Here is a 26,884-nt window from a genome sequence, read left to right on the forward strand (position 1 = left end):
TTATATCACTAAAAGCTTATACTGACTACTCAGTACAGTTTTCCATTGACACTCTCCTAGCACCTTGAGGAGCTGTTGTTGTGATTTGTATAAATGAAACTGAATTGAACTGGTCAGTTCAAACACTGACAGAGTAGGTGTGATGCAGCTAAGTGGGAAACATGCTGCTAAATAAAATAAATGAGCTTGTAAAAATATGAAGTAATAATAGTAATATTTACAGCAGTACTATCAGTAAAAAAAACCAAACGCAAATCAATACATGTGTAAGTGCTGAACATAATATTTACAGCAGTGTGTGGTTTGCTGCATCCTGCAGTTCAGAGTTCAGTTTATCTTCTATAAAAAAGCAAACAGACTCTTTGGACCAGCTGTGCTCAGTCTGCAGTCTTCATGAGACGCCTCTCTCCGAGTTTACCTCAGAGCTTCTTCCCTCCAGATCTCACAAACACAGCAGGCCCTCCTGATCCAGGATGCAGCTTTTGTTCAGAGTTTTTCTGCTGGCTCTGATTCTGCAGAGCTGCAGTGCTGAAGCTGCCGCAAAGGAATGTGACCTCCCACCGAAGTTGCGACAGGAGGTACTGCACAAGGTGGGAACTCACAGAAACATCTGCCAAGTCACTACTTGTTGACTGATACCTCTTTACAGTGAAAGGAGGCTACAAAAATATATTTGGTAATTTTTCGGTCTGCTGTGCAAAAATCTGCTCAATTAAGGCTAATTTAAAAATAGAGTTTTAAGTACTATGAACATTCAATGCATTCTGGAAAAAAAGCATACAGTCAAGGCAATTACAGCGTAAGAAGGTTAAATGTTTTTCCTTTCTTTAAAATGTCTTCAAGGTATTCATTACATTAAAAAGTATTTGCAGTATTATTTGTATCTCCTATGCAGTTTAAGGGCAGATGCTACCACACGGTTCTACTTTACCTACATTTCAAGTAATATTAGGAAACTGTAATAAATCCAGAAAACAAATGCTTGTGGGTTTACCCTAGTTCCTCCTCACAGGTGTTTGAGTCACGATGGGTTCTGGTGGAAGCGTTCTCAGATTATCCAGCAGGTCTGAGGTTGGTGAAGCATGCCAACAGCTCCCTGATGGAGATGAAGGAGGCATTCAACAATGAAACCTTTCTGTTCATCGAGAGAAACATAGTGTAAGTTTGTCAAACTGAGGACAAACAGCAGTTCAGTACCTGCTTACTTTCTGCAAAAGTTTTTTTTACTTTATTTATTTTGTTTACAGCTCTGGAAAATGTCTTGTGTTTCAAGTCAACATGTCCATTCCTGATCCCGAGACTTCCAACCACAGCATGGTTCTGGACAGCCCTGGTAAGTCCAAAACAGGCCCAGACTAGACCTTTTATTAAGACATTTGGATGTGAAAGCAGCCAGAGAAATGTAATTAAAAGATTTTTCAAAGTATAAAAACAACTTTCCTAATGTTGTTTGATTTTGGTTGGAAGTGAGAGGTTTGTTCTGATGATTCACAGCAATAAAAAGAAAAAAACAAACACTAACACTGCTACCATGATGTCTGACCTACTGAGATAACACCACAGAGCACAGCAATGTTCTCAGTATGGCCACAAGGTAGCTAACATACCAGTGGCCAAGAGAGTTAGACCAGAACCTTGTGAAAAGGATTTTTTTTTAAACTTCCACTTTTTATTTATCAAGTGTTAGGTAATTAAAGTTGTCAGTTAGGTTTTTAGAGATCAGAATGTTGACATATTGGTAAAACCTCAACCACAGGAAAATTTTCTTTTAAAATTCCCTTTTGTATATTACAAAATTTGTACTTAAAAAAGGCAGAAATTGGAGTTTCTGATCTGCAAACTAAACTACAGAACTTTTTTTTAGGGGGACGCCTGTCTGTCTGTAGCATCTGATAGGTTCAAGCTACAAACCTATCTGCTGGAACGTTGAGGACAATATAATTACACAGCAAAGCAAGACACAAGTAGGCACAGTTCTTCATGTTTCTCGTGCACGGGAGAGAAAACCGGACAGGCGCCGTTCCTTCGCTTGACCCCAGTTGCTCTCGTCCGTTCTCCCGTACCACTGTTCTTTTATTGAGGTTACATGAATCTGCATAGGTTCATTAACATATGACGTCTACATACACACAAAGAGTACCTTGCCTGTGTGTGTGTGTGTGTGTGTGTGTGTGTGTGTGTGTGTGTGTGTGTGTGTGTGTGTAGGGTCAAGATGTGACCCTGTGAAGACTCTGGTGCTAGCTGGTGCCAGGCGTCTAGCAGATCTATCTGAACAAAGAGCTCTTATACTTAAAGAGATATACGTGTGTTTGGTAACCCATATATCAGCAAGCTAGGAGGTGTGATCTATGCCAGAACACTCTTTAGAGGAGTGAACGCACTCCCCTCATGAGACATTCTTTCAATCTACAAATGATTATATACTTCTAAGCATATATGAGTAAATGTTTCTAAGCATAAATGACAATCAACAATACAAAACCTAACAGCATCAGTCATGGGGAACTGTCATGGTCCTGGGTCATGCGACCCGGTGTTTTGTGTTTAGTCTATTTTGATGTTTATTGATTGTTTAGGTTCATTAAGGTAGTCCAGCCATTTGTATATATCACCCTTGCATTACGTCTCCCTTGCCCTTCGTGTGTTTATGTCTGTGCGTCTTGTACTGTCAAGTTCATGCTGTCAGTATTGTCACCTCCCCCTATACTACGTCTCCCCGGTTCATGTCTCATGTTTCCTGTTTTACTTTGAAGGCCTGCATTCACTGTCAGTGTATTCAGTTTCACTTCTCCTGTCCTGTCGTTAAGTTCATGTGTGTCAGCTGCGTTCCCATGTGTGGCCACTTTCCCTGATCATCCCTCATGTGTATTTAGTCTCTGTGTTTCTTACAGTCTGTGTTGCGTCGTCTGTGTTCCCACCCTCCGTGTTTCCATGCCTGGTCTGTTGTCTTCCAAGCCATAGCCTCACCATCGTTTGTTCCCAGTTTAGGTTTCTGTTTAGCCACGTTATCCCTGCTGTATTTGTACACCTTGTTTTCATTAAAGGCTCGCCTTCTGTTAAAGCTCACTCCCGTCTGCTCACTCGTGTACGCACCTGGGTCCATTACACGCATTCTCCACTCGGTCCGTCACAGCGGACCGTGACAGGGAACTACTTAAAGAGGAAAACAAAATCTTCCAACGAGGTCTCAACTGTTAGTCATTATTGTGGTGAGATGTTAAGGATTTTTTTAAATGTGTTCCCATTAGGAGTTATGGAGTTTGGCGGGTTGGTGTCTCCATACAATGATCAGGGCCGAGCAGATGTTTACCAGGGCTGTGCAGACTGTCTGACCGTTGTCTACAGCGGCGTCTTTCAGGGAATTCCAGGAAGGCTGTTGCTCATCTACAGTAAGAATGAAACACCCTAACTTTACAGAGTCATCAGTGAGAAACTGAACAGAAAATTCATGCAAACAGGAGGCAGAAGTGTCCACTGTGCACTCAGCATCACATCATACCAAGTGAAACACAGACAGTGCCCTGAAAGAAATTCCCACTGAAAAAAGGAACATCTGAAAGAATTTGACTGTTTTTAAATGAGCAAATCCTAATAATAATGAAAGTTTCAGAAACTTTAGAGCTGAGAGTTCAACAGGATCATATCGACCAAGGGGACAATCTTCTGAAATGGAAAACACAAAGCAGAACTCAACACACTGAATTTAGCAGGTGCCCCACAGAGTGTTCTCATGAAGCTACAGTATTGTGAAAAGCCTTGAATGTTTCTGAAAAAGCCATGAAAAGGAACTAGACCACAAAACTAACTCCAAATGCAAGAGCACCGTGAATAACAAACCTTCCCCTTTGCTCTTGTTGCTATCTTTCTGTCACAAGTCACTCCTGACGCTCAACTCCACCCAGCCCACCCTGACTGCACTCTCCGTGGATGGTGGACCCCAAGTTTTTTGGTTTTTTTTCAGTGCTTTGAATTGTTTTTCTCTGCCTTTCAGGAAAAGAAGGGAAGCATACGGACACTGATGAGCTGAAGGCGGGTGAGAGCATCCACAGGAAGCTGGCAGAGTGCCTCAAGTTCAATGTTGAGACAACCTTCATATATGATGGCAAGGCAGGTGAGAGAGAAAATCTGGAAATTAGCTAGCATTTACACTACCTGTTGAAAGGGTTAGTGGTGTTAGTGTGAATAATGCCATTTTCTGCAGTTTCTTTGAAACTGCCTTGCACGGGGTTTGAGTTACATTTTCTCATTTTGTGGGTGTGATCCAGTCAGCCGGCACACGCACATAAACACCACTCCAAAAGTTTCCTGAACAGAAGACAAAACAAAATGATTAACTTCTTACTTTTCAGAGTTGTACGAGCCGGGGTTCACTGACTGATGCTACACAACAATCCAGCATCAAATAAGGTTCAGCCACCCTGTTAAATAGGGCACAGATAATGGGCTCATCAGCAGCAGGTGATTGTTGGCAGGTGTAGCCGGCGAGAACAAGAGTTCTCACACACACACACACACACACACACACACACACACACAAAGAGAAACGGTCAAAGGAAAAAGAGAGAGATAGGGAGGCAACAACAGCAGGACCCTGTCAGAACAGGCAACATTTGGTTTGGGGGTTACCACCACGACAGCCACCAACCACCTTTCAGCCGCAGCTCAGTGCAGCAGCTTCGGCAATGGAGGTGCAGAACATGGTCCATTCGGACTCAATGTCCGCAGTCTCCCTCAGAATGCTGCTGAAGCTCTGCCGGAGGTGTACGATAAAGATCTCGGAGACCGGGGCACACCCTCACTATACGTTTAGGCGCACCATCTCTGTCCATCGTCCTCCCCCTCCACCTGATTCAACTCACCACCAGGTGGTGATCTGTTGACAGCTCAGCCCCTCTCTTTACATATCCAGAATATGACTAGAAAATCGATCATTGACCTGCGGCCCAGAGCGTCCTGGTGCCATGTGCACTTATGGACACTCTTATGTTCGAACATGGTGTTCATTATGGCCAAACCAATTTGTCACAAGAAATGACCTCTTCATCTTCTTTCTGCTGCAGCAATGACAGTACTGTTGATGAACTGCCTCTGTGTGAGTACATTGTAACTAGAGATGGCACGATACCACTTTTTTATGTCCGATACCGATATCATAAATTTGGATATCTGCCGATACCGATATGAATCCGATATAGTGTGTTTTTTTTAATCAATAAAACGTTTTTTTAATATCTTGCTGCATTTTGTATATGTTTATACTCAAGTTTAAATAAATAACAACACTAAAGCTATTCTGTTATACCTGTATGTAAAAAATACACTGCGCCCAAAATATTTCATAGTTCAGCAATACTGATCAATCTAATAAACTTAAACCTACTCCATCCTCCCTATTCTGGTATTTTAAAGAGTACTTAGCAGAAATATTAAGCAACCTAACTAATAGGGTTGCAAGTTCCCAGCAAAAAAAAATAGGGAACCACCCCCCACCCTCCACCTCATGATGCTTAATCGATGTAATCAAATTTAATTTGATGCAGGGGGAAAAATGCACAGAAATAAATTATTTTTTCAAGAATAATTAAATAGATTCAACGTCTTTCTTCAACAGAATTGCAAAATTCACAGATGGTACTTTCCCAAAGGAAAAAGTACTATAGCTTACTAGGGTATATTAGACTTAACAGTTACTATATACAGTAATGGACTTCTATATATTTTACATCAGATTAAAACCCCCCCCTGTCCCCTTCTGGCTGCCTCTGCCTCAATTTTATCCCACAACTTAGACATTCACATTATTCACACTCTCATTACACATACATATAGGATCTTGGGGGTGGGCACAATCACGGAGTCCAAATCACCATCAGGGTGTATACCTCACCCCTGACGTCGTTGCCCACCTCTCAATTTTAAATACACTTAGTCATTGAGGGTTAGCAGGAGGGACTATGCGCTTACCTGCTGCTCCTTGGCAGGTAGCTCCATGCCCTCCTGGGTTTTAATTGCACCTTAGAACACATATGCATCAACACTACAATGAGCGGGTGGAGGGAGGTTTGGAGTCTTCTCCCACCCCCGTTCTCTGCGGCCTGCTGGAGCGGGAGGGCTAGTAGGAGGAGTTGGCCGTCCGACTGCGGTCTGGGGTGTGGGGCCTCCCTGCTGCTGCGGAGTCGGGGTGGTCTGCCTCTCCCCACCGCAGGGAAAAGGGCAACACCACCTGGGTCTGGGTGCAATTCCCCCCTCCAGGGGCAAGGGTACCTAGACCCGGTTTGTAGAGTACGCTTGGGGAGTGTGATTGTGTGTACAGCGTCTCTTTATGTCTGTCTCCACGTTGGTTGAGTGTGGAGTGAGTGCATATGAGAGCATGAGGGTGGGAATGGATGTTTGTGTCTGTGTGTGCCTGTATGTCTGTGTCTATATGTCAGGTTGGGTATCAGACGCCACCTCTCTGGGGACATCTCAGGCCCTCCAAGGTTTGGAGGCCTATCTCCACCCACCACCACTTCCCCTGCCGGTGGCGGACTCCCTCGGGTGTCGGTGTGTTGGTGGTTCTTTGTGTCTGGGGGTGGGTGTCCGGGTGCACACCGGCTCACTCCTTGGCGGCCGCTTGTCGGGGCCTGGGGCCTGGGGCTCGCTCGGGCCCCTTTGGAGGTGGGGTGCCCCCGGCCTCTCGGCCTAGGGCTCGGTCACTCAGGCGCAGCTAGGGGCCGGCGGAGCTCACGGGCGCGTCACTGCAACTCCCCCTGACTTCTGCTCCGCGGCTGCTGGGTGAGCCCTCATCTGGGACTCTCCTCAGCTCTTACTGGGACAGTGGCGCGGCTGCCCCTCTGTTGGTCTTCCATGGTCTCTTGTGTTCTGGGGGCCTCTGGATGTCTGGAGTTTTGATCTCCTCCATACCCGCTTCACACCCTGGAGGACGGGGCTGTGGCCCCCCCACACTCCCTAGCAGATCATTACATGGAGAAACCTTTGGAATGCAAGCATGCTGATCCACACAGGTATGCACACATGGGTATTCACAGACGCGGACTAAAGCTTTCTTGGCTGCTGCCTCAAAGCACACTGTGCGCTGTCTATCTTGCGTGCTGCACAATATCGTTTATTACTTAGTAAATACTGATATCTATGACTAGCTAGTTTATTGTGATGGTGCTTTGTTTTCTCTATTATTATGTTGCTCTTTGTTGTTTGCTGTCTCCTCTGTTTGTTTTTGTTTGTTTGGTTTTTTTTTTTTTTTCTCCATACAGGTGACCCAGGAGTTTTTTTTTTTTCTCTCTTCCCCCCCCTTCTCACCGTCTCTTCTCCCCTTTGGTTTTCTTTCTTTCTCTCCCCCTCTCTCTCTCATTCATTCCCCCTGTCCTATTTATTAAAAAAAAAAAAAAAATGACAAAGGATGAACTGAAGCTCTGCCATCACGTAATGTCGCATACTGCTGTTTCTGATGTCATTTAGAAAAAAAAATAATAATAAAAAAAAAAAAAATAAAACTTTGGGTGTAAGAGTCAGATAATTATTTATTAAAAGCTAGAAATTTTAAATGAGAATAAGAAAGAAAATTATGTCTTTGTGCCCCCTTTTCCCTGTTCATGCCCTATCGCCCACCTGGCTAAACTTTGCTAGATCCGCCCCTGCACAGCTACCAGCCGTCAGCTGTAGAAAAAGATCCTGGTGTAGAAAGTAATATTAAATAAATTCTAACAACAGCTTATCAAGCTTAAAAGTGCTGCTGTTGTTCAGCCGCTGGTTTCCTCTTTCTGGTGAGAAGTGGGCCAAAAACAAAGAAGACAGACGGAGTCGCGACACAAAAGCCGATCAGCTGATCATTAAGCAGTTTCACGATTGAAGTAGCATCAGGAGAGAGAGAGGCAGTCGCTCCATATATCTGTTAAGCTTAACACTGGAATGCTTTACAAACATTCAGAGATGAACTTACACATTTGCTTTACTTCTCTCTGGGATAACTTCCTCGGAGATGAAATGCTGGTGAGGCTACAAATACACACAGCCGCTCTATCACGTGATGCATACTGCTGCGAGGTGCTACGGTTATGAGCCGAGTTACGCCATGTAGCAAGTTCTGTGAGGTGCTTTTTTGATATTTAATGGATCGATTACATTTTTTATTTCTCGCCGATATCCGATCCAGTAATTTGAGTCAGTATTGGACCGATACCGATACGTAATATCGGATCGGTCCATCTCTAATTATAACATCATGATATCAACAACAATGGACCTGTTTTCACCCTACCCTGTACTGTCATTAATAGACGAGTTAGGAAAATATAACATTTGAAGACAATTGCAGAAAATAGTAATAAAACTAGGATGGGTGATATTGCCCACACATAATATCACAATATTATGATGAGTGATTAAATATTATCAGTGTATTCTCACGATAGCACTAAATTTCACGATATGACAAAATACAGAAAAATACACGGTAGCTTTGAGTGCAATAACTTTATTGTGAAAAATGGGTCCTTTTGGGTCCTTTTCTCTTGTAAAGAGTTCTAGGCCAGCCTGGTCATTTTCCGCGAAGTATGGCATACATCTACTTTGCCGGGGGGCGGGGGGGGGGGGGGGCGGAGGGTGTGTTCCAACTGCAGGGGAATCACACTCCTCAGCCTCCCTGGGAAAGTCTATGCCAGGGTGCTGGAAAGGAGAGTCTGTCCGTTAGTTGAACCTCGGATACAGGAGGAACAAAGCGGTTTTCGTCCTGGTCGTGGAACACAGGATCAGCTCTTTACCCTCTCAAGGTTAAAGTGTGCATGGGAGTTTGATGTCCTTTGATGTAGTCTCTCTCTTCACTTGCATACCCACCACGGAGGCCGTGGAGACTGTCAGAAAACGACTACAAGAAGACAGCTCCTTGGAGGACAGGACCAACTTCACACCCGATCAGATCTGCACACTGTTAGACCTCTGCCTCACCACTACATATTTCAAGTACAACGAAGGCTTTTACAGACAAAAACATGGCTGTGCCATGGGCTCCCCCGTGTAACCTATTGTAGCAACCTTTACATGGAGGAAGTGGAAAGGAAGGCTCTTGGCTCTTTCAAAGGAAGAGTACCCAGCCACTGGTACAGATATGTGGACGACACCTGGGTCAAAATCAAGACACAAGAAGTGGAATCCTTCACTGCGCACATTAACGCTGTGGATAAAAATATCAAGTTCACCAGGGAAGACACAAAGGACAACTGTTTGCCTTTCCTGGACTGCGCTGTGCACATTGAAGAGAACGGCAAACTCAACATCGAAGTTTACCGGAAGCCCACACACACGGACCAGTACCTCCTTTTGACTCCCATCACCCTCTGGAGCACAAACTTGGAGTAATTAGGACCCTACACCACTGGGCAGAACATGTTCCCTCTAAGCCCGAAGGAAAAAAGAAGGAACACACACATGTAAAGGAAGCACTCAAAACGTGTGGCTATCCTAAATGGGCGTTTTTAAAGTCAGCAAAGAGGCACAGAAAAGAAGACCAGACACCAGCGAGGGAGGATAAGAAGGACAGACGCAACAACATTGTCATCCCCTATGTAGCCGGTGTATCAGAAAAACTCAGGAGAGTTTTCTCCAAGCATGACATCCCGGTGCATTTCAGACCCAGCAACACGCTCAGACAGAAACTGGTTCACCCAAAAGAAAAAACGCCAAAACACAAACTTAACAATGTGGTGTATGCTGTACAGTGCAGCGAGGAATGCTCAGACCTCTACATTGGAGAGACCAAACAGCCACTTCACAAGCGCATGGCACAACACAGAAGAGCCACCTCCACAGGACAAGACTCAGCAGTCCATCTGCATCTTAAGGATAAAGGACACTCTTTGAGGATGCCAATGTTCACATTTTGGACAGAGAGGACAGATGGTTTGAAAGAGGAGTGAAAGAAGCATCTATGTCCACTGTGAGCGACCATCTTTGAACAGAGGCGGGTTTTACGACACCAACTCTCTGCCATCTATAATCCAGTTTTGAGATCCCTTCCCAGACGCCTTAACGCCCACTCACATCCTGGGCCATCTGACCTCAGGAATTCGCATGATAAGGTGGGGCCAGGTTTCACAATGAACACACCCGAAATTCTGGCTGATTGGGTCCCACACCCAATTTCACACCTTGGCTCAGGCGATTAGAGGATCATCAGGGGGTCCTTTTGTCCCTCTGTGGGGGGAAACTCCCACTAGGTTTATATCTGGGACTCTCCACCATTTGACCTTAGAACTGAAGAAGCTTCTCGGATGAGAGGTGAAACGTCTTCAAGCAACTTAAAGAAGTCCAGACGCTTTTCTTTGCAAGCTCCTTTGACTACGATGACCTGGATGACTGAGAACCTTCACAGACATGGGAGTTTGCCCAACCAGTCTACATGTGTTTTGTGTACTTGGAGAAGGCATTCGACCGTGTCCCTCTGGGTGTCCTGTGGTAGGTGCTGCGGGAGTATGGGGTGTCTGGCCCATTGCTACGGGCCATTAGATCCCATACAACCCTCACTACCCTCACCTATGGTCACAAGCTGTGGGTAGTGACCAAAAGAACGAGATCACAAATACAAGCGGTGGAAATGAGCTTCCTCCAAAGGGTGGCTGGCCTCTCACCTTAGAGATAGGGTGAGAAGTTCAGCCATCAGGGAGGAGCTTAGAGAAGAGCTGCTGCTCCTTCACATCGAAAGGAGCCAGTTGAGGTGGTTTGGGCATCTGACCAGAATGCCTCCTGGGTGAGGTGTTCCGGGCATATCCCACTGGGAGGAGGCCCCAGGGCAGACCCAGGACAACCTGGAGAGTTTATATCTCTCAGCTGGACTGAGAACGCCTGGGTGTTCCCCCGGACAAGCTGGAGGAGGTGGCTGGGGAGAGGAAGGCCTGGGCTTCTCTGCTTAGGCTGCTGCACCCGCGACCCGGCCACCATGAATCATCATGAATCGTGAATGATGTGATATGGCATACCCCTAATTAGTAATACTAAGATAGTTATTTTTACAGGTGCTCTGATGAAATTTGCAAAAATGGTTGAAAATCAGCTGAACCATTTCCTCAGAATAATTTTCAGTGTGATAGATTTTCTATGTACAACTTGTTCCTGAAAGCAGTGAATGAAGCCCAGCTGTAAAGCTCTAGCAGCTCAGACTGAATATGCATATCTTCGTGTGCTGATGCAGAAAATGTCTAAATGTTCTTCTGCTTGATTCTGATCTGCTGCTGAGTCTCTCATTAATCAACATTAAACATTCATCTCTGTGCTACATGAACTTCACTGTGATTTTATTTCATAGCTCACCATTTTATTATCAAAATCTGATGACATCTCTGAGTGAAGGAAGTGGCACTGGCAGGGATCGTTTTGTTTTGAACAGTAACATGACATGTGTAATGCACGTTTTTATCTGAGTGTGTTTAAGAACCTGAAGTTGAGAGTCTGGTTTAGAGAGAGTTGACTGTCAGTATTGAGACTAACAATAAAGCCATGACCCAAAAACACAGAATCAGAGCAGAAGCCTTCCTATGAAAATCATAAAAGCAAAAATCAATGACTCAGTAGTGTTGCAATGAATCAATTTCATTAGACTGAGCTTCTTTATTGTTCTAACAAATACGAATCAAATAAAATCGAAACAAAAACTTCAGAAACACCATCCTGTCAGATGATGTGGTTTGGTCCCTCATCTGTGGAGACCAGGGCTGTGTAGAGATGTTTAAAGGAGCGGGTGCTCAAAGTTAAAAAAAAAGGGGCACATAGAACCAGGCTGAATAATAACAACACGCATTCCATCTAGAATCTAATATGGAATCTTATCATACTATATCACTGTCATCAGGTGGGGACAAAGCAAACGTAGGCCATGTTTTACCTGATGGGTACAATGTTGCTCCTGCTGATGATAGTGCTGGAGGGCAGGGCTCCACTGATCTGAGACTATAGACGTTAAAGAGTCCACAGGAGAGATGGGAGCTGATCAAGTGTTATGAGATAATAATATAATTCAAAGATTGGTGACAGTGCGTGGAACTATAAGGCAACAAACTGTGAGAAAAAACTAGACTCTGCCTGTGACTCACTCTTTGCCTCTCTTCCTTCATCTCATCATCTCATCTATTACTCTCCACTTGCTGTCCATCTGAGAACAAGGCACAATTTGCTGTTGTATTAATCTGTTCTTTAATTATCCACACTCAAAAACTCCTGCACCCAATCCATAATAAAGTAATAATAGAAACCGTTATAGAACCAAAACATTGTGTTTATTATTGTTTTTATACTTGAATATCTCTGCAATGCAACAACTGGTACAGGTGTTATTGTTACCTGTGCTCTTTGTAATCCAGCTGCTGAGGGATCCACAGCCTCACACAGCTCCTTATGTAGTTGTTGCTGTTCTGAGAGTCTATGGTGCATGTGGTGTGATATGCCCATGTAGAAAGGACAGCACTGAGACGCTGGACTTCCGGTATGATGGCGCCTGTGTTTGGCTTTGCCGCTGCCGGCCGTGGTTTCTCTGTGCTGTTTTTTTCGGCCTTTTTGCTTTCGCTTTTTGTCACTAATGTGTTGGCTGCCCTTGTCTATGATCGCCTGACGCTATTATCCATCCGATCCTCTATGATAAGTCAAGATGCCTTATCCTCCTGCGGTATTTTCCATCCTCCGCTGCCGACACCGGTGTCTGGATCTTCGTTAGGTGTCATCAGTGGCGCCTTTCTGTGTCCGCACAAGTCACGGAGAAGGAGAGGGAAAAGAGCAGGTGTCCAGGTAAAACTCAGACTGTTCTGGAAGCGGGGACTAACTGTGCCTGGATCTATGAGACGGCGCTACCTCAGGAGTGTTCATCCAGACTCTCCTGTTGTTTGGCCTTCCATCCCCGCGGTGAGTGGAATTTATGAACGTCGCGGATCAAACTCTCTGTTTCTTCGTCCCCTAAATCGGGCCGCTTCTGTTAATAATATGTCTTCTACTTCGCTGAGAGTGGCGCTTTTCAACGCTCGATCAATGACTAATAAAACGTTCCCGCTGAACGATTTTATTCTTTCCAAGAAACTGGACTTCTTATTTCTAACCGAAACCTGGCAGCGCGATGGTGACTTTTCATCCTTCATTGAACTCTGTCCGAGTGGGTACTCATTCATCAGCCAGCCTCAGACGTCGGGTCGAGGAGGAGGTGTCGCTGCGGTGTTTGGAAGCCGGTTTTACTGTCGCGCAGTGTTGGTCGGACATTTTTCATCCTTTGAACTACAGCTGGTTAGAATTGGAAATAAAGATCCATTTTACTGCGCTGTAGTGTATCGTCCACCTGGCCTAAACACTATGTTTTTAAAGGAGTTCAGTGACTTTTTATCCTCGACTTTGAAGCTGTCCAGACTGGTTATAGTCGGGGATTTTAATATACACGTTGATGATGACTCTGACCTCTTTGCCAGAGGTTTCCTTAGCGTCATGGATTCTTTTCATTTTACTCAGCATGTGTCTGGTCCCACACACACCAAAGGACACACACTGGACCTTGTTTTTACTTTAGGTTTAAACATTGATTTTATTTGTACTGAGGACATTTTTATTTCAGATCATCATTGTATTCTTTTTAATCTGTCTTTTCATTTGTCCTTCTCTCCTATTCGACACGTGGTTAGCTCTCGCATCTTAACTTCCTCTAGTGCTGTTAAATTTTCCGATGCTTTTAATTTAGTTTTATCTCCCTATAATGATGTTCATTTTTTAACAAATCCTTTTAATAATCATTGTCTTTGTATTTTAGACAATGTTTGTCCTGTCAAAGTTAGACTAGCTCCGGTTTCAAAGTCGTCTCCCTGGTTAAATGACAGCATTCGCTTCTTAAAGCGTTGCTGCCGTAAGGTTGAGCGTTTATGGAGGAAAACGCGTTTGCATGTCCATCTCCTTTATCTAAAGGACCTTTTAGTCTCTTTTAACACTTCAGTTCGAGATGCGAGGGCGGCCTATTTCTCAGATTTAGTGTCTAAGAGCAGAGGTAACCCTAAGGTACTATTCGACACCATTAGTGATATTGTTGCTCCTGCTCCACCTGCTGTCCCAATTTCATCAAATGAAGATTGTGAAAAATTTCTTTCTTTCTTTGTTGAAAAAGTCAGTAACGTGAGGAACAGTATCTCTCCTTCTGTGTCTCTCTTGTCTGATCCAACTCAAGCTAGGCCTGTAATTTTAGAAAGATTTTTACCTGTGTCCTTACCTGAGCTGGTCAAGTTGGTTAATTCAATGAAAGCATCCTTCTGCTCTCTTGATATTTTACCTGGATCTTTGTTTAAAAATGTCTTTCAGTCTATTGGTCCCTGTGTGCTCACAATTATTAATACCTCACTGGTTTCTGGTCAGGTCCCTGTTTATTGTAAGAATGCTGTTATTCACCCACTGTTAAAAAAAACCTAAGCTTGATGCTTCTCTTCTCAGTAGCTACAGACCGATTTCAAAATTACCGTTCATTTCTAAGATTTTAGAAAAGGTTGTGGCTAAGCAGCTTATAGCTGTTCTAGATGAATACAGCATTCTGGATAAATTCCAATCTGGATTTCGTAGAGTTCACTCTACTGAAACTACAATTCTTGGAGTCTCCAACAACATTTTAATGAGATGTGATGCAGGAGAATGCTCCGTTCTGTTGATGTTGGACCTGACCTCCGCCTTTGATACTGTGGACCATCATATTCTGCTAGATAGGCTGAGAGACTGGGTGGGTATATCAGGGGCTGCTTTGGACTGGTTTGAATCCTATTTGCATGAACGATCCTTTTCTGTGGCTACCTCTAAGTACAGTTCCTCTTCTACTTTTCTTGCCTATGGTGTGCCGCAAGGTTCAGTTTTGGGGCCTTTATTGTTCTTACTGTATTTACTTCCTCTTCAACACTTATTGAGCACTTTTAAGGACATTTCGTATCACTGCTATGCAGATGATATTCAGGTATATATCTCCTTTAAGCCCCATGATGTTTCCAAGCTACAAATTTTGCACAAGTGCATAGACTCCATTAGATGTTGGATGGCTGGAAACTTTCTTCAACTAAATGAGGAGAAGACTGAAGTTCTTGTTTGTGCTCCTAAAACTTTTGTACCTAGTGTTATGGAAAACTTGGGTCCACTTGCTACATTTGCAAAACCGTCTATCAGGAGCCTTGGTGTTAGTATTGACTCAGCTCTGACTTTGGATGCCCATGTAAAATCTTTGGTTCGCTCCTGTTTTTATCATTTGAGAAACATTGCTAAGCTGAGTCCCATTGTATCGTGCTCTGAATTAGAAATTGTCATTCATGCATTTGTTTCATCTCGTCTGGATTATTGTAATTCTTTGTTTACTTGTTTATGTAAAGCCTCTTTGGATCGTCTGCAAGTTGTTCAGAATGCTGCTGCAAAGCTTCTGACCAAGTCCTCCAAGTTTTCCCATGTCACACCCCTGCTGATTCAGCTGCACTGGCTCCCCGTTAAATTCAGGATCCAGTTTAAGGTTTTGACCTTGACTTTCAGGGCCCTGCATGGACAAGCACCAACATATATAAGTGAACTTTTGCATCCATACATTCCCAGCAGGTCCCTGAGGTCATGTGACCAGGGATTGCTTGCTGTCCAGCACACGAGGCTGAAAACAAAAGGCGACAAAGCTTTTGGAACTGTGGCCTCCAGATTGTGGAACTCTCTCCCTTTGAGCCTGAGATCTGTGGACTCAGTGGTCACTTTTAAAAAACAGCTAAAAACCCATCTTTTTAAACTTGCTTTTAGTTGATTTTTATTTTTAGGTTTTAGCTTCTGTGAAGCACTTTGTGATTTTTATCTTGAAAGGTGCTATATAAATAAAGTTTTACTTACTTACTTACTTACTTGCCTTTACGCTGGGCTCCTTTTTTATTCTATTATTTTCCTTTTTTTTCTCAAAACATAACACTTAACAAAAGACTAATATATATTTCTACAATACAACATCATCAAAGTCTTTCTTTAAAAGTTCTAGCTGAAACCAAATCTGTTATCATGTAGTGGCAATATTGAGATCCCGTTTCTCTTTATTCTTTCGTCTACCTTGTGTTCCTGTTTCTCTTTATTATGTGAATGCCTTACTACATTCACACAATAAAGAGATCCTACACCCGTTTTAAGCACAAAGTTCAGCTTCTTCACCTCTTTTCAGCAGAAAATGAAGCTTCTACATCTGTTTTAAGCTGAAAGTCCAGCTTCTTCACCTCTTTTCAGCAAAAAGTTCAGCTCCTTGAGCTCTTTTTAGCAGAAACTTCAGCTTCTTTACCTCTTTTCAGCAGATAGTTCTGCTTCTTCAGCTGTTTTCAGCAGATTCCACTACACGGCATTCACACTACATTTTTGCAGGAAATGCAACTTTTTCTAGTTCTAGTTGCTCCGTTTCTTTGGTGGTTAACTACTCCCTCAGTTTTCATCCAATTTCTACCATTAAAACTTTAAACTGTTCCGCTCCTTCTGCTAATTCCTGCTATATCTTTGGGTTCTTATAACTTTTGTACTTTTTGAATTATTAAGCTTTTTATGCCATTTTTTGGCCCATTTCGATGAATAGGACCACATTACGAGTGTGCTCACTGATGTTGCTCGCCGGGGTGAGCTGTGTTTTAGCTCAGTGAGATGAGCAGCTGTTTTGAGACTGGGAGGTCTGAGTTTGAATCTCGGCCATGGCAACTTTTTCATGTCTTTTCAACACAAATTTCAGTTTCTTCAACCCTTTTCAGCAGAATTTTCAGGTTCTTCACCTCTTTTCAGCAGAAAGTTTAACTTCATCTTTTTTAAGCACAAATTTTAGTTTCTTCACCTCTATTCAGCAGAAAGTTCTGCTTTTTCAGCTGTTTTCAGCAGATTGTACTACATGGCTTTCACACTGGATTTTCGCAGGAAATGCAACTTATTCTAGTTTATTTATTTTTCTCCTTATGGTAACTGAGAGATGAGAGCCATTATATCTCCCTTTTCCCTAACCAAGAACAACAATAACATATAAAAACAGCTTTTTATACAACAGTATCAACTAAAGCTTGTACTTAACAGAGCCTACCTAATACAAAGAAAACAGCACACAGTTGTCATCAACAGCGTGAATAGCAACTGCAACATTCAGTGCTGTTAGCAAGGATTAGAACAATTACAATCTCATAGAGAAACAATAGAATAGAATAGAATAGAATTCAACTTTATTGTCATTGCACATGCACAGGTACAGGGCAACGAAATGCAGTTTGCATCCATCCAGAAGTGCTTTAGTGATATAGATATATTACAATATATATTAGCAATAATATAGATATGTGAGTATATTACAGAAATGGGTCTATTATGGTATGCTATAATGTACACGGTATGAGGTATGTTGTGAATATTCTATAACTATAAGTATGTACAGGTTGTAGTGAGTACAAGCTATGTACAGGATATGAACAGGATATAAATATGAAAAACTATACAGAATATCAAATAATTAACTTTACAGAATCTGAGATATACAGCTATACAGAAATGGGAACTATGCAAGTTGTAAACAGTTGTAGGATTAAAGATTATCGAATGTACAGAATGATTATTTACACAGAGCTATACAGCAGTGCAGTTAAGATAAGTGAGGGTGTAGATAGCTTCTACAGAGGCTATATAAAGTGCTAGTGGTTGTGAGTGGTGGTTCAGTCCATGTTATTATTGTGTTTGAGGGTACAGTTGTCCATTGTGGGTGTGTGTATGTTCAGTCCATGAGTTTAACGTGGGTCAGATGTCAGGAGGCAGAGTTCAGGAGTCTGACAGCTGTGGGGAAGAAGCTGTTCCGGTACCTGGTGGTCTTAGTCCGGAGGCTCCTGTAGCGCCTCCCAGAGGGCAGGAGGGTGAAAAGTCCATGTGATGGGTGACTGGGGTCTTTGATGATTTTCCCAGCCCTTTTCAGACACCGCTTCCTGTAGATGTCTTTTATGGCAGGAAGTGGTGCTCCGGCGATGCGCTGGGCAGTTTTCACGACCCTCTGCAACGCCTTCCGGTCCGAGGCAGAGCAGTTCCCGTACCAGACTGTTATACAGTTGGTCAGGATGCTCTCGATGGTGCAACGATAGAAGTTCACCAGGATGTCTGAGGACAGGTGGTTCTTCCTCAGAGTCCTCAAGAAGAAGAGGCGCTGGTGAGCCTTCTTGACCAGCTTGGAGCAGTTGGTTGTCTAGATGAGATCCTCGGAGATGTGGAATCCCAGGAACTTGAAGCTGCTCACACGCTCCACAGCCGTCCCCTTAATGTGGATGGGTGGATGTGGGTCAGCATTCCTCCTGTAGTCCATGATGAGCTCCTTGGTCTTCTCGGTGTTAAGCAGCAGGTTGTTTCTGTCGCACCACTCAGCCAGACGATCCACCTCCTCCCTGTAGGCGGCCTCATCGTTGTCACTGATGAGGCCAATCACCGCGGTGTCATCTGCAAACTTAATGATGGTGTTGGAACCATCAGCAGGTCTGCAGTCGTGGGTGAAGAGGGAGTAGAGGAAAGGGCTCATCACACAGCCTTGTGGTACACTGGTGTTCATCGTGATTGTAGATGAACAGTGGTTATCCAGCCGGACATGTTGGGGGCGGTTGGTCAGGAAGTTCAGTAACCATTTGCAGATGAGGGAACTGATGCCCAGGTCTGTCAGTTTCCTGATGAGTTGTGAGGGGTGGATTGTATTGAATGCTGAACTGAAGTCTATAAACAGCATTCTGGCATAGGTGCAAGTCAAAAAGCACCCAACTAACTAACGAGTATTAGCTTAGCATGTTAACTAAAAATTCTACTCGGGAAGAAAGTTAGTACTGATGCATCAAAATGCTTGTAACTTTGAGGGTACAGGTATGTGCTAGTACTGCTTACAATCAAAACAGATGTTGACAATTACCAGTATGAGAATGTTTTCACTAATACACATGCAAAATTGACAACACCATCGCTCACAAGCACCTACCACCAGCTTGGGAGTATTTTTCGTTTGCTGAGGCATGCGCTGTGCAGCAATTTGGAACCTTAACCGTTGCAGTTCGGTATTTGTCCACCAGGTGGCTCCAACTATTCACAAAGCACATCAATTTTGAGGAACTTCATTAAGGTGTTTTCTAACTCTGTTACACTTATGTCACTGTTTCCTCCTCATGTCCTTACTGTGCATATCTGGAAAATGATATTTCATGAGTAATAATTAAAAAAAAATCTATACATATAAAACACACACACACACACACATACAGTGACATTTTAAATTATCTCCAGAATACTGTATATACTATGGCCACAAGTTTGCATCATGGTGTTGATCCAGAATAATTCCCTCATTATTTATTCCTAGTGCTATAATAATAATAAAGTAAGAATAAAACATAAAGTAATAAATATAAAATAATGTATTTATGATGATTCAGTTTGTTTGACTACCCAGATAGCAAGGAAACATTGAAACACTGTTGAGTCAATATCAGGCTGTGTCATTGAATCAACATTGAAGTGTGACGTTGACCTAACGTCACTCTTGCACCCGTTTTTAATGTTGAAACAACGTCAGGTTTTGATGTTGAATCAATGTTGAAACCTGACATTGATTCAACGTTGTATTTTCTAATACTGTTGACATTGAAACAATGTCAGATTCTGATATTGAAACACTGTTGAGCTATGATGTTGATTTTCCACCTCTTTCGCACAGTTGCTTTTTATTAAAACAACAGTTAAATCATGACTGGAAATCTACCTCTCTTTATAGGTATTTTAACCAATACTAAACTACTGCATGTTTCCATCAATACTTAAACCACCTAAACACATAATTGTACTTATTCCTCAAATTGGACACCCTTTATAAAAAACAAAAGTCTCACGATGTATCATGTCAATATTATTATCCTAAAATAAGAAAGCATTGCATGTGATGTAACAGAGAAAAAAAATAAACAAAAAAAGGTCAATAGGCATATGTTTCGTTTGCTAAATACTTTATTAAAACACAGTTTTCTATTTACATTTATGTTTAACATAAATTTGTAATTTTTTACTTCGGGATGGGGATGCATGATGTGCGTCCTGCACCACCCAAACGATCTGGGGCGTACCGGAGCCATTTCTGCACTGCTTGTGCAAAGACAAACTCGGACATAGAGTTTGCCCCTAACTGCTGCGTCAGACCATCTAGGACAAAAATACACACACACACACACACACAAACAAAAAAAGTGAATTAGAGCACATGAATAAGCTCATGTTATAGCACATGATAAATACTTTTTTTCCCCACTGTAACTGTCTTCAGCGGGGAGAAAGTATGTAAACTCCTAGGCTGATAAACATGAAAGTCACCAGGTGTAAATCTGCAAACTGCTGCATTTGATTCCCAAAGAGCTATGAGCGGAAAAAGTGATAAGTCTTAGCATAGTGTGCCGTGTATCCTTTAAAACAAAATAAACATGGGGTCCTTGGGCTGTACAAACTACAACCCGAGGACTAAACAAGCCAAAGACCAAAGACTCCATCTCCAGATTAACCGGACATGAAAGTCTTGTTATTAAGAAAGACAAAGTAATATAGCAAAAAAACGGTAAAACTTACCAAATATGCATTTGCAGAGCGCTGTATCTTTAAATGCCCTTTTTTGCTTTGTCTGGTCCTTGGTTTTTTTCCCTGCCCAGTTTAGTAACGAGGCCAGCTCGTTTGTAATGGCATAAGCCATTACACGGTGGACTCGCACCTCCAGTGTGGTCCCTCCAATCAAGGCAAGGCGTCTCACCTATAGACACATTTCAATAGATGGAATTAGCGTGTCTCATGTCTTAAATGTGTATGCAAGTGCTTGTGTGTTTAATCAACAGGCCGTTGTTATGTATTTAAATCACAGCTATTACACTTTATAGTTACAAAGTGTACATAAACTTTATATACTTACCATTGCCTTATTTGCCTCTATTGATTGAAGAGCTGCCTCTGCATTGTTTAGGTCCTCCATGTTGTGCAAGGGCAAATCCAGAGGCAGTACCCCAGCATCTACCGAATCATTGCAGCCGGTATTGCGGATGGCTCTGACCTCATCACGCAGTTCGTTCACAGCTCTCGTCAGGTCTGACAGCATAGTTAATATCTTTTGTGAGGTCGCATCTGTTTAAAAAAAAAAAAAACAATTCTAGAAAGATTAATGGCTTAAGCAGTGAGAGGCAAAAAATTAATATATCCATAAGTGACGGTGTAACATTCTGCATTCAAGTATAAGTTGTTCTAACTCACATATATTTGATATTTGTATATGTAGCTTGCCATCACCAGTGCGTGAATTATGTGTGAATGGCTTTGGCATGTTCCTAGCAGCGTTTTCCTTCATTTCTGCCTTTACGTGTGGACGGGATTATTTTTTAAAACGAAAACGGAAAATCTCAGTTTTCAAAAATACCCGTGTACGTGTGGACATAGCCTCAGTTTTCAGTTAATGAAAACACAGTTTACGTGTGGACAAAAGGTGCAAACGCAAGGTAGGTGAGCGTGCAACGTAAAGTTAGGTGAGCGTGCAACGTAAAGTTAGGTGAGCGTGCAACGTAAAGTTAGGTGAGCGTGCAACATAAAGTCTGAATTGAGTGCGAATCGAAGCGGGTGCTCACCAATCATTAAAAGTAACAAAGTCATTGAACACATTTATACAGTTACCTTTACGTTTATCAATCATATATCACAGATTTACAATTTTTTTGTAGTACTATGCTAAAAAGCAACTACAGAGTGAAAGTCTGGGTCAAGCGCCGAGGCGACGGCAAGAACAAAGGAACCCTCGAAGCGTTAACGCTAGTTTTGTAAGGGAATATAACAGAAAAGTATGAAACGAAAATGTTTTCTTTGTTGATAGACTTTGTTCGCAGTGCAATTTACTTGTTGCCGGATTGTAATAGACACGATTTCGGGCTCCCACATTTTGTCCGAAACTGTACATTAACCAGTTTTTTTTTACTGTTATTCAAATGCGACCGTGGAAATAACGAATAGAAGAAAATTCATTCATTCTTACCTTATACTAATCGTGGTGCAGGCCAGTGCAGTGCATGAACTGATGCCTTCTCCGGTCAATTCCGCTGAGAGTAAATCGAATGTCCCGCTCTACTGTACAAGACAATGGTTACCTGGAGGGATGTACCACTGAGAGGGGTGCTATGGAATAGTCCAAGTGGTGGCAGCTTCAATTTCCCGCTCAACCATAAATCATTGGTTTTTCAACGTGATTGTTGTCACCTTGTCAACTATAAATAGATCAACAATCAACGATGACAGAACAACAGTGAATCAATGTTATTTCAATGTCAGTGTCAGGTTTCATCAGTATTTCAATGTTGTTTCAACATTGGTTTTGTGTTAACATTTCAACCCTGACGATTCTGATGGTTCAGATGGAAAATCAACATCTGTTCAATGTCTCCTTGCTATCTGGGTATCCTCTCTGTGCAGGCAGAAACTTTATTAAATGTTTAAACTGTAGAGATACAATAATGTTGCTGCTGTAAAATTAGCATTTTGTCCTATTTGAAATATAAATCTAATATAATCTGTTTCTCAATGTATTTTTAAAACAGTGATTTTTCCTAATATCATAATTATAATCAGAGGTGTGGACTCGAGTCACATGACTTGGACTCGAGTCAGACTCGAGTCATTAATTTTATGACTTTAGACTTGACTTGAAAAAATGTTCTAAGACTTGTGACTTGACTTGGACTTTTACACCAATGACTTGGGACTTGAATTGGACTTGAACCTGTTTACTTGAAAAGACTTGATATTTTACCCCAAATATAAAATTTAACATGCATATTATATAGAGATTGAAAATGTGACGTCATTCACGGGTAGAACCGCAAAGGATTCTGGGAACTCGTGGCAAGAGGTACTAGCGCACACAGACTTTCAATTGAAATCAGTTATACAGCGATAAAAAGAAACACAAAAATGTCAAGAAGCTGTTGTATTATTAACTGCAATAGCCGGTCGCATGACAGCCACGGGAAGCCGACGGGTAAAGAGATCGGTTGTTATCGGATTACGTCGTTGAAGAGAAATTGTTCGAGCCATGTTTCCGAAGTAACAAAGATGCGACGGATGGCCTGGATTGCAGCCATTCAAAGACCAAATATAACGTCCCAGAACCCTCCAGCTCACAGGTTAGTCTGCTCCAAGCATTTACACGAAGGTCAGTGTTTTTTAGTAGTTAATACGTCATTTTCATAACATAATTGGTGATATAGGTTACAAGCAAGTCTGGCACTGAACAGAAATTGTCGCGCTATGCTCCTTTATTTATTGTGCATAAATAGTGAATTGTCCTGACACAATATTGCGTTTCGCTTCTGTTATTATGGTACATTGACAAAAACATACTTTTATTCACAGGATAAAACGGGTTTTTTTGTATCACTAATTGCCCAGTACGATTACAGCATACAATATTATTGTCACTGCTACATTTCTGTGATGGGTACCAGAAATTATTTCCACTACTAATTAATTATCGTTGAGCTCAAAGGTCCTATTAATAAACGGTTAAGGAATGTGTATTTATGACGACAGTTTGTGAGACTGGTAAACTTATGATACGTACGATGGTCTTTCGTTCTACACGGTGCATTTCAAGGTCCTGCACCCATCCGTCGGTAAACTGTACCTGGGCTTGTTGCAGTGACCTGAAGTTACTAAACTTCATGAGTGTATGCACTCACTCCAAGAACCGTATGATTATAAATATGCATATAAATATGCTAAGATGAGATAGCTGACTTCATCTAACTAGCAAATGTTGTCCAGGCTACGTTGGTGATGCAGTTTTTTTTAATGTGTATGATATTTTTGTCATGCGATTTTAAAGCCGGTCCTACAACCGCATCCAAGAATAACATGCAGCTTATCTCAGAACTGTCGGTGAAAATTATTCTTGGAGCTAGGTTTAATTGAGCTGCATTTTAAAGAGGTGCAATTTCACAATTTGTGTATATTTTCTACGTTCACTATTTTGTCATGTGTTGAGAAAAACACAGATTTAAAAATTACATGGTCTAATATTTACATTTAGCATATAACTGCAACATGCTTTTTTTCGTTTTTTTGAATGACTCGAAAGGACTTGAAATTCAAAGTTTCAGACTTGTGACTTTACTCGGACTTTTACACCAGTGACTTGAGACTCGACTCTGACTTGCCTGACATTACTTGAGACTTGACTTGAGACTTGAGGATAAAGACTTGAGACTTACTTGAGACTTGCAAAACAATGACTTGGTCCCACCTCTGATTATAATCATTCATAATTATGTGGATATGCATATTAGATAGTGTTCAGTCAAATATAAGTCCTCCACAAAGGCAGGAAAAGACCTGTAACTTACTTTAAAACTAAACATGTTCCCTAAAACGGTGACAGAGCTACAGACCCCTGACAGCCTTACCCAGCTAGCAGCTGTGACCAGCACTACTTGTGCAGTTAATAACACGACAGGTAATGTTTGTCACGCTGTTGCACACACAGCACGCTCATTAGTTTCAAATTGTCAGTTGCCACAAAACAACTTACCAATGTGTCCATAATAAGCTAATACTGCTGTGTGCTATAGACTATAGTGTACGCAGTACAGTTACTTACTGGTTTTTGATGCATCAGTCTGCATCTCCCAGTTATTTTGTCTGTTTCTCCTACAGTTTCACACCTCTCAGGCGGAAAAAATGCGCGTGCACTTTGCGAGCTCGTTTCTGGTTCGTAACCAGTGCGCTCTGCTGTCAAGGGCGATCATTGGGTAATGGTAGTCATGTGACTGATGCAAGCCAGATCCTTTAATCTAGCAAAACTATGATTAATAGCTAAATGTTATTATTGACCAATGTTCCCTCTAATTCTTCATGTGTCTGAGCAAACACACAAACGTCCCTTGGACCGCTGTGAGCGACAGCAGATGTGTGCACTGTGGTCACGCCAGCATCTAATCCATCCAAGTTACATGGTTTATTAAAATAATCAAATTACAGCATTTACATTTATGTTAGACTACTTTTAATTAACTGCTTTAGCCCACTTACAATGAAAATGTAAAAAGTCTTGTTCATGATCTGTGTAGTATGTTAACACTATTGGAAGTAAAAATAACTTGAACTCCAATTTTAAAAACACAACTTTCTTTCTTTTTCTTTTTTTCATAAAGCTCTGACTTGTATTATGAGTCTGTGGTCTGGGAGAGAGTCTGTAACTCTCTGTCTGCAAAATATAGTATATAATGACCAATATTGGGCAATTAATTATATAGTTACTTCTTCAAAAAAGTAACTGAGTTTTTGCAGCTGTTTACCTAAAAATGCAGCCAAGGTGTTTTTAAATAAACATTTCAAACTATTTACAGAACAATCAGCTGTTCTGCATCAAATCTGATGCCACACAAATTATTTGTGCCACTCCAAAAAGAAATTTCTGTCCACTATGAGATGAAGGAGAACAACAGCCTGATACCTGCAGGCCTGACAACAGCAGATGTATCACTGCTGTAACACTTGTAACACTCAGCAGTCGCCTCATTGTTCTGACATACACAACAAAACTATTGACTACACTACACACTAACTACACGCAATTTGCGCTAAACGTTGCAAATCTCTCACATCTCAAAACACCGCCGTCACTCCTAAAACTTCCCCCCGTGTCTTAACAGCTAGATGCCACGTTGCCATATCATTTTTTGATTGGTCAACATGGTACTTTTTTCGACCAATAGGAAAGCGTGGGGGGTTGGTTTTGTTTTTGCTCACAGGTGTAGAGTGCTTTCGAGCGTTATAAAACGCCGTTTTTACCGTTTCTTCCTGTAGTAAATAAACAACGACAGTATTCAGGAAGAAAAACAAACATTGCAGATATTTTATCATAACTCTGGTTTTACGTGGCCGATCAACACAATTTAAAAACTGCTATAAAGTCCACACTTTGTCCGTCAGTTTTTCCGTCTGTCCTGCTCACATCTCCAGTGGTTGTCCACGTTGTCATTAACGTGGCTTCACTCCACATCAGCCACGCTGCTTTGCTAGTTAAAACACCGGTGTCGGCACATAAGGACGCTGTCATCAACGACGTTGATTAGCTGCGTATATACGAATGTGAATCGCATCATTGGCTGGACTATGGGATAAGGTGGTATCGTTCTAAACACATACAGGAGCAGCCAGTGACTTACTGACTAACACTACAAAACAGACTTGTTGAAATTTTAATTTTAATTTCAATTCAGGTTAGATTATTTTTGTGCACAACGCAGATTTTCTGTGCGCAGAGACCGTGCCAGCAGTGCGCAATTGCGCACGTGTGCAGCTTAGAGGGAACATTGTTATTAAGGGGTACAGGCAGGACTCCCCACACACACACACACACACACACACACATGAAAAAAATACTAATAATTTTTAAAAAAAAATTATAAAAATTTGCCTCAAAAAAAGGGTACTTGGGCCACCCATCAGGGAAGGGGCAGGTGCTCAAGCCCCTTCTGCCCCCACGTCTGCACATGCCTGGTGGGGACAGCTGTTGGTCCAGGCCTGCGTGGAAGAAGGTGGAGTAAAGCCAGTGGTGTCGTTAGGCCTATTTTAGGGGTGCTGAAGCCTCCCTAAAGCTGTGTGGCAGGTCAAATTGCTGACTCAAGTCTTGTCTGTGTTTCTGCAGATTTTTGTCTTGAAAAGAAGGAAGAAGAGCGAGACGCCTGAAGACGACGAGACGAGTTTTAGTTCAGAATCTTGAATTTGATCTGATGACTTTATTTCACTCTGAAGAGTAAAGACTGAACTGTAACCACAAACTTTCAGTTGTGTTTGATTTCAGAGGATACTGTTGAAGTAGTGTGTGTGTGTGTGTGTG

The 26,884-nt window shown here is 42.1% G+C and overlaps 1 protein-coding gene across 2 annotated transcripts; it reads left to right on the forward strand.

Moving 5' to 3' along the window:
- The first annotated feature begins 353 nt into the window (after positions 1 to 353).
- Positions 354 to 26,825, forward strand: LOC113014716 (saxitoxin and tetrodotoxin-binding protein 2-like). Of its 2 annotated transcripts, none has more exons than XM_026156427.1 (6): positions 354 to 590; positions 1,013 to 1,158; positions 1,248 to 1,333; positions 3,249 to 3,389; positions 3,992 to 4,107; positions 26,693 to 26,825. In XM_026156427.1, the coding sequence occupies exons 1-6, from the start codon at positions 474 to 476 to the stop codon at positions 26,765 to 26,767; spliced, it is 681 nt and encodes a 226-aa protein (XP_026012212.1). In that variant the 5' UTR covers positions 354 to 473; the 3' UTR covers positions 26,768 to 26,825. The 2 variants fall into 2 exon arrangements, with proteins under 2 accessions (XP_026012212.1, XP_026012213.1); XM_026156428.1 differs by having other exon boundaries at positions 357 to 590; positions 3,992 to 4,111.
- Positions 26,826 to 26,884: the final 59 nt, after the last annotated feature.

The sequence above is a fragment of the Astatotilapia calliptera genome, chromosome 22, assembly GCF_900246225.1.
Source record: "Astatotilapia calliptera chromosome 22, fAstCal1.2, whole genome shotgun sequence".
In the NCBI taxonomy this organism is placed as follows: domain Eukaryota; kingdom Metazoa; phylum Chordata; class Actinopteri; order Cichliformes; family Cichlidae; genus Astatotilapia; species Astatotilapia calliptera.

Bases quoted from the DNA above. Each gene is read 5' to 3' on its own strand.
- LOC113014716 (XM_026156427.1), top strand. From the start codon at position 474: ATGCAGCTTTTGTTCAGAGTTTTTCTGCTGGCTCTGATTCTGCAGAGC. The intron at 1,159-1,247 runs GTAAGTTTGTCA...TTTTGTTTACAG, and splicing joins TTCATCGAGAGAAACATAGT to CTCTGGAAAATGTCTTGTGT. The intron at 3,390-3,991 runs GTAAGAATGAAA...TCTGCCTTTCAG, and splicing joins AAGGCTGTTGCTCATCTACA to GAAAAGAAGGGAAGCATACG.